At 38.2% G+C, this 13,232-nt stretch overlaps 1 protein-coding gene across 7 annotated transcripts in view; it reads left to right on the top strand.

The window, feature by feature from the left end:
• Window positions 1-12,649, top strand: part of LOC113653170 (A-kinase anchor protein 13) — a 69,954-nt gene extending 57,305 nt beyond the window's left edge. For 5 of the 7 annotated variants that reach the window (XM_047810626.1, XM_047810630.1, XM_047810625.1 and 2 more), the window contains 14 exons: window positions 1,313-1,438; window positions 1,576-1,693; window positions 2,274-2,525; window positions 2,780-2,856; window positions 3,566-3,747; window positions 4,048-4,130; window positions 4,254-4,436; window positions 4,647-4,799; window positions 5,573-5,634; window positions 5,824-5,868; window positions 6,387-6,437; window positions 7,068-7,484; window positions 8,575-8,890; window positions 10,965-12,649. In XM_047810626.1, the coding sequence (XP_047666582.1) occupies window positions 1,313-1,438; window positions 1,576-1,693; window positions 2,274-2,525; window positions 2,780-2,856; window positions 3,566-3,747; window positions 4,048-4,130; window positions 4,254-4,436; window positions 4,647-4,799; window positions 5,573-5,634; window positions 5,824-5,868; window positions 6,387-6,437; window positions 7,068-7,484; window positions 8,575-8,890; window positions 10,965-11,023 (2,124 nt within the window). In that variant the 3' untranslated portion in view covers window positions 11,024-12,649. The remainder of the gene's footprint in view (window positions 1-1,312; window positions 1,439-1,575; window positions 1,694-2,273; window positions 2,526-2,779; window positions 2,857-3,565; window positions 3,748-4,047; window positions 4,131-4,253; window positions 4,437-4,646; window positions 4,800-5,572; window positions 5,635-5,823; window positions 5,869-6,386; window positions 6,438-7,067; window positions 7,485-8,574; window positions 8,891-10,964) is intronic. The other 2 variants (XM_047810627.1, XM_047810629.1) reach the window with 2 other exon arrangements.
• The last annotated feature ends 583 nt before the right edge of the window (window positions 12,650-13,232 follow it).

Raw genomic sequence — 13,232 nt, 5'->3', positions numbered from 1 at the left:
CAAGGTCCGATAGGTCTGCCGGACGAAAGGATTTCTTATTGACTTTGACTTCAGACCCCTGGAGATTTAGCAGTAGCCAGTAGAAATCTAGAAAACTAGAAGGAATATCTAAAAGCTTAACAGATGGGATCATTGGATAGAAAATATAAAGTGCAGAGCCAAAACAGGAACTGATGGAGAGACAGTCAGGATTGAGCTTCCCTGTGTTGTCATTTTGGAAGACCCTGTGTTGATCTTAAGATGGGGAACTTCCTCCTAGAGCCTTATGTAGGTCATGGGACAAAACTGTATGTGGGATGATAAACAGGTTTAAAATGACAACATTTGTATTCTTCTGTTAAAGCTAATGGTGGCTTTACTTGTAGTTTAAAAAAAAAAAAAGGTTTACATCTAAAGCTTTTCCAATAAGATCAGTTCCTTTTATAATAAGGAGAAGAAGAAGAAAGCAGAGCTGCAGACGTGGTTACGAGCACAGGCAGGAACTCTGTGATATCTGACAAAAAGCAACTCAATCTGATTAACAAAATGGGATAAAGTACAGATCATGATTTACTGTATTTTGTTCAAGAGACACTAAACATTGAGTAATTACTGACAGTAGGCTGGTGTAATTCCATTGATTCTTTTTATCATTACTAATGGCATGAAAGTGTACTATGAGCAGGAGGAATATCTGTAATGACGGTCTCCATTGATGTTTGATGGTGATCACCTGAAGCTCTTGAATTTCATCTGCATGATTTCATACTTTACATCGAATTAATGTCTGATTAGATGATTGCATGAATAAGGAGGATAGATCAATATTTTATGTTAAGAGAGTTGACCCAAATATGAGGAAAATGCATTACATTTACTACAATTACCAGATGCCGGTATCTACAGTGACTTACATTTTATACAGCTGAGCAGTTGAGAGTTAAGAGCCTCGGTCAAAGGCTAATCAGTGGTAACTTGGTGGACCTGGGATTCAAACTCATTACCTTCTGATTGGTAATCCAACACTATGACACTTGGCTACCACATCCCACATTATTAAACCAAGGGGTTTAATGACAGCAACTGAAACCCATCTTGTATTTTGGGACGCAGAAGAGGAAATCACTGTCACTTTTTCTCTAATGAAGAAACAGCAGCTGTGACACAGTTTATAGCTTAATTAAAGCAATTACTGAAGACCACAACAGGGTAAAAGAGGATAAATAAAGAAAGAGAAAGAATGAGATAGACAAGGCAGAGCTGGTATAATTGTACATGTATGTATGTATTTCAGGCTTTACAGCACTTCACTGTTCTCTAATATATGTTTTAGTTTTCGGGCCACAATGCTGAAAGCATGAAGAAGGTTTATGGGAAGTTCTGTAGCCGTCACAACGAAGCAGTGAACTTGTACAAGGAGCTACACGCCAAAGACAAGCGCTTCCAGACTTTTATCAGGGTAATCAATTCACCGGCACACTTGGTGTTGCTTTTTTGGCATGGAGAGTGTTTATGCAGCCATTAACAGTTTACAGCTCGCACTAGATGTTTGCTGATTAACATCTGAACTACATGGCGTGTTTTGCTTTGTTTCAGAAAAAGATGAGCAGCAGTATCGTTCGTCGACTGGGGATCCCTGAGTGCATCTTGCTAGTCACTCAGCGAATAACAAAATATCCGGTCTTGCTGCAGAGGATCCTGCAGCACACTAAAGGTGAGCCACTTTATCACAGCTCTGAGATGTGGACATCAAGCACATGAGCAAGCATCACTAATGCTTTAGATCGGAATCTTAGCTTAGACTCCCTCCTTCAAACATCCCCCCGCCATCCCCAACTACAGACACCAGCTCTGTGTTTAACCAGCGCTGCAGTAGTTCTCCCTCTGTAAACACTTGTGTCTTATGGAGAGCTCTGCTGCTGCCCATATGAGGTGCCATGTTTACACACTGTGCATTCTCCACAAAGTAGGACATCTGAAAGAGCTTGTCTCTCAAAAATTGCCAGAGCAGTGTGAGATTTAACCGAACACGTTTTCTTGAGTATATTTGATTTTAATGTCCAATTCATAGAAGGCATAAAACAATTCCTGGTAAAATGGTTGCTTTGGAAATAAATAATAATTGTATAGAAAAATCGTAGCTTGAGATGTTGCTAAAAAGCCACAAATCCATCCGTTCAGAAGACTTTTCCTTTTGGATACTCCTTCCAGAAATGTTAAAGTTTGGCTGATTTTTTATCATGCCTGTGTGTGTGTTTGTGTGTGTGTGTGTGTGTGTGAACATGCATACACAGAGAACGAAGAGGACTATGAGGATCTCACACAGGCTCTGCAACTCATCAAGGATGTCATAGCTGCTGTGGACAACAAAGTGAATGAGCATGAAAAGAAGAAGAAGCTCGAGGAGATCTATAACCGGACAGACGGCAGGACCATCACGCGCATGAAAAGCGGTCAGATGTTTGCTCGAGAAGATTTGAGACGAGGAAGAAAGCTCCTTCATGACGGGCCTCTCCAGCTGAAAACCATGGCAGGAAGACTGAAGGGTAAAAAAGCTTCAGATTTCTCTGCAATACACATTCTTCCTGAAAACACTTTAATATACTCTGTGTGTACTGTATATACACAGCTATATTGTGTAATCTGTATTGTAATGTATATACACAGCTATATTGTGTAATCTGTATTGTAATGTATATACACAGCTATATTGTGTAATCTGTATTGTAATGTATATACACAGCTATATTGTGTAATCTGTATTGTAATATTACTGCTTTGTGTTTTAACCCTGTGACAGATATACAAGCCTTGCTTCTCACTGACGTCTTAGTATTCCTGCAAGAAAAGGACCAGAAATACATCTTCGCTTCTCTAGTATGTTGTACACAAAATATTAGGTTTTGAATTCAAGGTCACTTTGTGAGTTTATTGACAAGCTGAAAGCATTACCCAAGCATTTCATTGCTTTTGCATCTTCACGCTTCTGTCGACTACAGTTTGTGTGATTTATAAACATAACGAGTCAGTACATATTCATAGTCCTGAGTGTGGTGTGCTATTAGAAAATGCTTCTGCAAAATACATGTGATGCTAAGCCTTTGGTTATATTATAGATTAGGCATGTATCGATGTAACGTTTGCATAAACATAAAACTTGTCTGTTTGGTAAACAGAATTATGGGAGATTTTCTTCCGATTAGGACATACTTAAAGAATCTTCTTTATGATTCTAAAAATGCATAATCATTTTAAAGACAACTATTAATGCTGCTCTAGCAGTAGTCCTGATCATTTACAAATGTATTAGTGTTTAATAGGACAATGAGGGACAAATAAATTATGAGTTGTCATTGTAACTGTGTACCATTTCAGTTGAACTCAAACTGTTGATGCGTAGTGGTGTTGTTTATTCCTTTCTCTCTTGCTCTATTTATCTAATGCTCCTGCTCTCTGCCTCGCTCTAACTCCGCCCACATCCTCTGTTCATTTTACTTAATTTACACTCTCTCTCACTTTCTCTCTCTGTCTCTCTCTCTCTCTCTCTCTCTCTCTCTCTCTCTCTCGTGCATTTCACTGTCCCCAGGACCAACGCGCCACCGTTATCCCTCTACAGAAGCTAATCGTCAGGGAAGTGGCTAACGAGGACCGGGGCTTCTTCATCATCGCAGCAGGCATTGAGCGGCCAGAGATGGTGGAAGTTCATGCCACTTCAAGAGACGAGCGCAACACGTGGATGCAGTTCATTCAGAATGCTATGCAGTCTAAGTAAGTACCAGTATACCCGGTCCTGCTCACACCCTCAGGGGTACAGTATGTGCTTTTATATTGTTAGCTAGAGGATTGTTGTTAAAAACAATGACTGAACCTTAGAAATCACTGTAGTATTTTATAGGATACATTGTTCATTGTTGAGGAACAGAAATCTACCCGTTTCATTCGTACTGTTTATTTTGGTTACAGGTGTTTATCATTCACAATAAAGTTTATATGTGTTCATAAGTATGGAAGCTAAAAAGACTCGCTATGTCAGGATTGAATTTTAACAAATCCATGGTGCTTTCACAGAGAAAAGGACGATGATGAGGGCATCCCAAGCGAGACGGAGGAAGACAAAAAGATGCTGGAGTCCAAAGCGAAAGAGATGAGAGGTGAGGAAAAATTGAGCTTATGGAAGGTTTATGTTGTTTTAAAAATGATTTGGAATTTCTGGAGTCTTTTTTTTTTTTTTTAAGGGTTGCTTTAATCCTTTCTATTCTCTGTCCTTCTTTCAGCTATGCTTCAGAGAAAGGATGATCAGATCCTGGCTCTCCTGAATGAGAAAATGAAGCTCTTTCATGACATGGGTGGCTTGGGCTCACGTGAAGACGCAGCCTCGGCCATCAGGATGCTGTTCAGGGCCTGCAGTGATGACATGCCCAGAGGAGAGAACATCATGAAGGATGCAATTAGAGAAGGTAAGTGACACTTTATACAGAACCTGAAGAGAAACATTTCTGTGTGTTTCTGTGTTAGAGATGGTTATTTTTTTTACATGAAGGCTCTGTCCCTAGTGCCGTCATTAGGGCTCATTTCCACCACTAAATGTCAAGCAGGACTCTTTGGTAACTCGTTTAATGTAATGCAGTTAGTGATGCCGTGTCTCTGTGGGTTTGTGTGCACTGCAGTGGAGATGTTACAGACGCTGGTCCACAGCGGTCTGGGAGGAGCTGTGAGCCAGCAGGGGGCCACTGATACGGGAAACACAGCTTCAGTGCTTCTGCCTCGTAGATCTGAGACCTTTGGAGGCTTCGACAGCCACCAGATAAACAGCTCCAAACGTGAGAGCATGTTCTAACTCTGTCATACTCGGTTTCGATATCGCAGAAATTGTGCCCAAGAAATGTATTAGACAACTTTTATTGTCTTTTATTTTGGTATTAATATTGTTTATTATTGGTATGATATTCAGAAATTAATTACAATTTTATTTGTCTCCAATGCAATTCCTTTTAGGGATTATTGGCACATTTGTGTTTTTATTCATTTGTACACTAAAAAAGATCTTGTTTTATATTACTTTGTTTATTGAAATCCATCATGGACTCATCAGAGCGGTTCAGGAAAAAAGACCAGGTGGTATTTCATTTTGAGATTTTGTTACATCGCTGAAAACCGCAACCCACTATTTGCAAAATTATTATGTTTATAATTAATGTCATCTGGAATTTAATGACAATTTGAATTCCTTGTAATTGCCTCCATTGGCAAAGCCTTAAAAAACAAATAGGCAAAATATTGTCATTTTTTTGTTTGCTGAATAAATCAGTATTGAAACAGTTAGTTAAATCTTATATGAAGCACGATTGGCTGCAATTCGTCGATGACGTTGAAATCGATGTCTCCGGTTTACAGAAGCAACAACAACATGTTGCCATGTCTGCTGCAGTTTTATGTTAATTGTATTCACCAGTGGGAGAAATTATTCTGAACGAACAGCAACTGTCTGTTTCCCAGCTGATCATTTATTTTTATGCTCAAGGATTCAGTGTAATACAATCTACAGCTAAGTGTTTAGTGAGTCTTTGTGGCTAACGTTTATCTGGCTTTGCAGATGGAGATAAAGAGGAGGTGGATGATCTGAGGAGGACAGAATCTGACAGCGTGCTAAAAAAGGTAGTGGAAAAAATAAATAAATTAGAAAGTCATTAGACTTTTCATTTCGAAGGGTGTTGGGCACACCTTGGCTGTTTATAGCTCATAATGAGCAGCGCAGCACTGAGCTCATGGCCGCTTGCCTCTGGAGTCAGGCTGATTAAAAAGTCTCTCAGCTGGACTGCACTCTCTGCTTTGTTTTCTTCACAGGGGGGAAACTCCAACCTGCTGCTCACGTTGAAGAGGAACAGAGAGGTAACGCCTCTGAACATGCTTTACTCTCAATGAGCCGTGTTATCGGTAGTCAATGGCTGCTGGATTTAGTTGCTTAACACACCGCAGTTGGCAGCAGGAACAGGGCTGGTGGCCATTTGTTAGCTCTGGTGTTGATCTTTAATTGTCTGTAAGAGGATATCTGACATCTTATTCTTAGGCTTTTTATTAAAAGGTCTAAAACTACACATTGTCATATATTAATATAAGAAGTGTAATGTAATAAGTAGACTGTTTCTGTGTAGACATGTTGTTGTGTTGTCTTAGGTTTGATGCTAGGAAAGTCAACCCCAGTGCTGGTGTGATTATTACTATGAAATGTGTTTTCCCCCAAACTGTTTCAGCCCAAGTGCTTAGTGAGATCACAGTATTTGCAAACACAGTGAGAGATGTTAAGACCCATTTTCCTCCTGATATGGAGTGGATATGAAGCAGTGTTTCTGAGTGTGCCTTTATAAATGTCAGTGGGATTAAAGTGTGATGTGATTGTGTTTGTACAGCAGATCCTGAGCAGTGTTACACATCTCCATGAGCTCCTGAGTTCACTGCAGGTCTGGCTTCACTTCTACACCACTATTAGCACTGCACTCAGTCTACCTTCAGCTTCCTTATGATAGACTCCTTCCTATCTATCTATCTATCTATCTATCTATCTATCTATCTATCTATCTATCTATCTATCTATCTATCTATCTATCTATCTATCTATCTATCTATCTATCTATCTATCTATCTATCTATCTATCCATCCATCCACCCACCCACACATCTATCTATCTATCTATCTATCTATCTATCTATCTATCTATCTATCTATCTATCTATCTATCTATCTATCTATCTATCTATCTATCTACAGTAGCTGTCTGTCTGTATTTTCTTTCTTTTCTTTCTTTCTTTCTTTCTTTCTTTCTTTCTTTCTTTCTTTCTTTCTTTCTTTCTTTCTTTCTTTCTTTCTTTCTTTCTTTCTTCCTTTTTTCTATACAGGCGGTTACCTCATTTTAACACGGAAGTAACAAATATTACAAATATACGAATATGCCTCAGAGGCAGTTCAGTTTTGTGTAACAGAGCCGTGTTTACCATGTAAAGTAAATCCATACATTTTCTGTGCAGTAAAATCTAAGACTAAAGAGTATTGATTTGAAAAATGCAGTTCCTTTGTGTGTGTATTTGTGCAGGCCGTGGTCGTTCAGCAAGACACAGTCCTAGAGGAACAGCGTCAGGCTCTAAGCGAGCGTCCTTCGTCACGTCTCTCGTCTCGGCCTCCATCTCTAGTGGAGCAGGAGAAGCACCGAAGTGCGGAGCGCCAGCGCCAGGAAGCAGCTGCTCACGCTGAGGACAGGAAGCGCAGGGAAAAGGAGTGGGAGGCACGAGACAAAGAACTGAGCAGCCGAGAGCAGTTCCTCAGCTCCACAGAGGAGGAGGCAGAGAAAAGGCGCTCCGAACTAGACGAGGCTCAACAGGAGCTGCAGCGCAGGAAGGAAGACTACCAGAAAGACCTGGAAAGACTGAGGGATTCACAGCGGAGGCTGGAGAGAGAGAAGGAGCAGATGCAGAGAGAGATGGAGATGTTGGAGCAGCTCAAGGAGACAGAGGTGAGACCTTACACACTGACACAGACCTACACACTTACCTTTGTACAGCTCTCGTGTTGGGATACTGATTAGTGCACGGAAGAACAGACACTAGTCCGAATTTCACTGTGATTGATCTAGAAAACTCAAAGGTAAAAGATGAAGTAAAACATGATGGCAAGATGAATTATTAAAAGTTAGAATCCATGCTAGAATCCATGCTGATGCCACGAGAACAGTTAGAGTCTATAATAGATTTGTCAGGGTGATTATTTATAACACTTAGAGGGATTTTTATTTCATTTGATAGTTAGTGGCACAGTTCTATTGAATCTCTAAATCCGGTGGGTCAGAAGGTGCAAATTATTTGCGTTTAGCAGCACGGCCGGAGATGTGTTCCTGACTGTAACATGAACAAAAAGTTTATCTCAGTCCACTTCTACTACATTATTGTTTCTATAGCAACAGCTCATTCACAAGCACTCGTACAGCAGACTCCCCACATACTCTAGGAGTAATAATAAACAGATTTTTAAAACAAGACGTTTAAGCTGTTATATGAAAATAATAACACAATGCATTATTCCTTATGAAATATTTTAGTATAACAGTACAGTCTGCTTTGCATTATTTCTTACATAGAATTTAAAAAAAAGAGAAAAAACGATCTTCAGAAAAATCAGATTTCTGTCAATCCTGTGACCTTTATAATACTCAAAATACAGTAGTTCATAGAGGTGAATGTGCTCAGGTTACAGGGTCAGCAATATCATGTAAACAATGACTCATGGGAAAGGATTTGTCAAATATTTAATGTTTAATTGTTTCACACATTTATGAAAAAAATAGTATGATTATCTTGATTCTATTGCAAGGTAAAGTATATAAAAAAGGTTATAAATTTATTTGATTCAATTAAGTGAAATATGTTGTTGTCAAAGACACTTTACTGATGGTTTGTATCCTTTATATCCATATTTTGAAATGTATATTATACTATTATTACTATACTATATGTAATATTAGTAGAACACAAATGGCACCCGTCACGGAAACACACCAACAGGCCAAAAGCAGTGATTGTGATTATTTTGGATTGCATTTTTTATAGAAGAGGGTGAACAGGACTCTCTCAAGCACCTCAGAGGACTCATTAAACATTCAGAGCAGCAGCTCTGTGGAGCAAGAGGTGAAGCAAGAGAAGGACGAAGGCGAGCAGTCCACCAGCCCCAGAAAGAATTCTCTCTCCAGAATGGACTCCAGGCAGAAAGGCCGAAACCTCAACGCCTTCAATCCATTCGCTCCTAAAGCCGTGAGCGCAGAGAGCCAGAAACAAATCCCTAACCGCCTCCTGCAGCTCACCAGGCCCAAAGACAAGAAAGACAAGAAGAAGAAGAAAAGCAAGAACAAGTCCACACAGGAAGCAGGTAACATTGTTAATCCACTAAATGACTGAGCCAAACTGACGGAGCATAAATCACCCGACTAATCAATAACTGACGAACGTAGGCCATCTGTTGTACGCTGTAGCGATAAAAACACAAATCTTTATCTTACTATTTATTGGAATAGAGCATAAGAAGCTCGTCACATGTTTGAATGTGACAGAAACACAATAAAGGTAGAAGAGAGCTTTGGGTCATGTTAATAAGATGCACAAAAAGCCAATTATCTAATGAGCTCATTTTTAAAATACTCATAATATTAGCAAGTAAATACATTTTTTGATTAAAGCTTAAAACTTTGAACACTTTACCCTCAAAACGATCCAATATCTGGCGGCACTTTCTTTAAACCTCTTTTCTACAATTTATTTTTTCTAAAACATTATTACTGTTCTTGGTAATAATTCCCTAACATAATAATTCATCAACATGCGAACATTTTGATCAACACTAATAATGCCTCATACCACTATAATAACGTGCTACAAAGTAAATCCCTTAATAATCAATTTGTAATTCAAGTGCTATTAGTTATAATTCCACCAACGTAATACTAATGACTTGTGCATCGTAATAAAGCTAAAGTAATATTTAGTAGCAATTATAAAACATTTCAAGTTTTCAAGCTTTAAGTATAATGAATAATATGGTAAATTGTTCCTCATTATATGCTGAATGACACTAGTGACATATTTATCAAGTTTTTAAATCTGTAATGTCGCCTCCGGTCCCGTCCTGTATACTAAAATAACATTATAGTATTGACCAGTGTTTTGTTCTTAAATCATCCAGGAAATCCTAAAGACACATGCAGTGTCTTAGCACATAGATTTGTTTAACCTTGAAGGGACAGGAAGCTACTGTAATTGAGACATATGTGCATCCCTGTTTTATTAGGAAGCAGACAGATTCAATTCAAATAAAACTCAGTTCTGCCGGAGTATCAACACAAACACAAACGACGCTTTCTTTAAAACTGTCACAACCAGGGTAGGAAGGAGACAGACCCGTAGACAGGATAGCTTCAAATGAAAGGGGTATAATAAATGATAATAAAGACAAAGACAGTAAATGACGAGAACTAAAGCAATACAGATGACGACACTTAACAATGACTGACAATGACTAAGTGACGTGACGTGACATACGGCTTACGGTGACCCATACGCAGAATTTGTTCTCTGCATTTAACCCATCCAAAGTGCACACACACAGAGTGAACACACACACACACCGTGAACACACACCCGGAGCAGTGGGCAGCCATTTATGCTGCGGCCCCCGGGGGGGAGCAGTTGGGGGGTTCGGTGCCTTGCTCAAGGGCACCTCAGTCGTGGTCGGCCCGAGACTCGAACCCACAACCTTGGGTTACGAATCAGACTCTCTAACCATTAGGCCACGATTTCCCCACACGTAACTAACCTAACTAATGATTCCGCGCTGCCATCGGCGACATGGCTCACTTAAATACAAAAGACAATGAGAAACAATTAGGATCAGGTGTGGAGACAGGGAGGAGGAGACGAAGGCGAGACAGACACGTGTCGACGACAACAACAGTAGCACATGGCCAGAAGTCCGGGCTGATCCCTGACAACAACATGATTACAACTTTTATTCTTATTATTTACAGCAGTTTTTGGAGCTTTATGAGGCACTAGGAGCTTTATTATGAACTCGAAAGATGCTAGTAAGAAATCATTACCCAACTATAACATAGTCAAAATGGTAAAATAATTTATAAACTGAAAGATTATTTCAAATATTCCAAATTAGAAAAATAAAGACCAAAATTTGCTATTGTTTTTGTGAGCTTCATTTATTATTATAACTCTTCCCGACCCATGAAGTATCCCGGATTATAATAATCAGGTTTTCTGTGACTTCCTGTCTCTTTACATTGCACATGTGCAGTTATTTGTCTTCCAGTTTAATAAAGGCTATTTGATTGTTAGTGAAATGAATGATGACTAGCTATAAGTTTAACTGTTATTTATATGTTGAATCTTTTTCTGTTTTTACTGACTATAAAGGTCACGTCTGTCTTTTTGTCCAGAATCCCATCTGCTGCCCCTGACTGAGCCTCCGCTGGATGGAGATATTTTTTTCTGCTGATTTGGCCTTCGCTACCTATCAACTCATAATTCCCTCATTCTCTAAGCTATCTGCACCGGCTGAATGTATAACTCAGTGCAGGATGCTGCCAAAGTGCCTGCGCTGTGTCCCTGGCACTCTCCGCCATGCTAATTGGGCCGAATTCGCCCTGAAATATTTTCACGTCCTGCATATGTGGCGCGTACACATGGGGCATGTTTCTGTATGTGCAATTCACAGAATGATGCTCACTTCTGAATGTTACACACTCAAATGGACTTCATCAGTCTGACCTCAATATGCATAATGCCCCAGAATTTTTTTTTTTTAAATATTGAAAGACAAAATATAAAAAAGGATTAAAATAAGTATCTCTTTTATGATTGAGAGCCGTGGATAATAACACCGGTATGTTGACGAAACAAGGCTCTACAATAATTTGAGAACTTCTCACTGAGATTTTAGTTCATCAGGCACTTTAGAGACCTCCAGGAAAACAGTGACAATCAGTGTAGACAGCCCATTACAGACATAGCTTGTGGTGTGGTTATAAACACCAGTTACCGTATATACTGTATGTATACATCATTACATCTCACAAGGTGTGATTATAAATACTGTAGAGCATCAGACGCATTTCTCATAAAACAGGGCTTAAATGAGTAAAACTGTAAATATTGTAGAAATCAGAAATAAAATGACCTGCTGGACAGGGAGTGTGTGTGTGTGCGTGTGTGTGCGCACAGAAAATGCAACACACTAAAAACTGCAGCAACAATGCATTCACACCAGTTAAGCATAGAGCCTAACAATCGTAACCACTTTCATTCACTTCATGTTTTTTTTTGTTTTTGTTTGGAATAATACACTGAGATTTTCACTCAGTCACATTTCAGTCAAAGGTGTAATTGTACAGCGTTTGTAGTCTTTCACAGAATCCATTCTTTAGATGTCCCACTTTGACTTGACTTGTGTATCTCAAGCATTTCAAGTGTTAAAGCTAGCACTCGCTTGCACTGAACGGCTCGACCCAGCAGTAGGGGACAGACAGTACTTTGTTGTTTATTGTTAAGAGAAGTCATTGTACCTACTGTACATATCTGTGTTTATGTCACCCTAAACCCTGAGGTCATCAGACATTACACTCTAATGAGAGAAAATGGTCCTTACACACAAAAAAATGGAATGAAATATTTTTCTTTTATGGCCTTAAAAAATTGAGGATGTCTGCAGTTTCGGTCCTGGCTATGCTTTTTTTTTTGTATGTTTGTGTATACTAAACAGGGCAAGATAAAGTCAGGCAAAGTATTTATAACTGCTCCTAAAAGTACGTAGCTTAAACAAATTATTGAAATGCACTAATAAACAATGCAGCGTTTTCTCAGGAGTGCAAAAAAAAAAAACAAGGAAGAAATATTCAGTACTTAAAGGTACAGTATTGTTTTCTTGCTGAATTATCTAAAGGGACAGAAATAAGACTGTAAATATTTTGTGAATGATAGCAACTGTATAAGAAAAGACCATATGTGTGTCTAATTTGTAGCTGATTTCACTATTTTGTAAGAAGACTTTTATTTATCATTGACCTTTTCGAGGCAAAAATGTAATATTGGCCTGAAAATAATTAAAAGAAATGTTTAAAACGAACTGTTTTGTTTCTGTCTAATCTTTTAATGAATATGTCCCCATATACACACTATTCAATTCAATTATCAATTCAATATATAATAGCGCTTTTAACAAGTCACATTGTCTCAAATCAGCTTTAGGAAGTATAGAAACAGAAGAGAGAAATATATAAATAAATTTTATATATATATATATATATATATATATATATATATATATATATATATATATATGTATATGTATATATACATATATATATATATGTATATATATATATATATATATATATATATATATATATATACACACATAATAATAATAATAATAATAATAATAATAATAATAATAATAATAATAGTAATAATAATAATAGTAATAATAATAATAGAAATAAATAAATGAATACATACAATTTAAGTTTAAAATTTATTTAAAAATATTAATTTCAAATTTTATATATCTCTAACATCTATCCTTAATAAGCAAGCCGGAGGCGACAGCGGCAAGGAAAAACTCCCTGAGATAATATGGGGAAGAAACCTTGAGAGGAACCAGACTCAGAAGGGAACCCATCCTTATTTGGGTGACACTTTACAGGAAA

This window comes from Tachysurus fulvidraco, chromosome 2, assembly GCF_022655615.1.
Source record: "Tachysurus fulvidraco isolate hzauxx_2018 chromosome 2, HZAU_PFXX_2.0, whole genome shotgun sequence".
Taxonomy (NCBI): Eukaryota; Metazoa; Chordata; class Actinopteri; order Siluriformes; family Bagridae; genus Tachysurus; species Tachysurus fulvidraco.
Note: the sequence above shows the minus strand (reverse complement) of the source record. Positions and strands in the feature narration are given on the sequence as shown.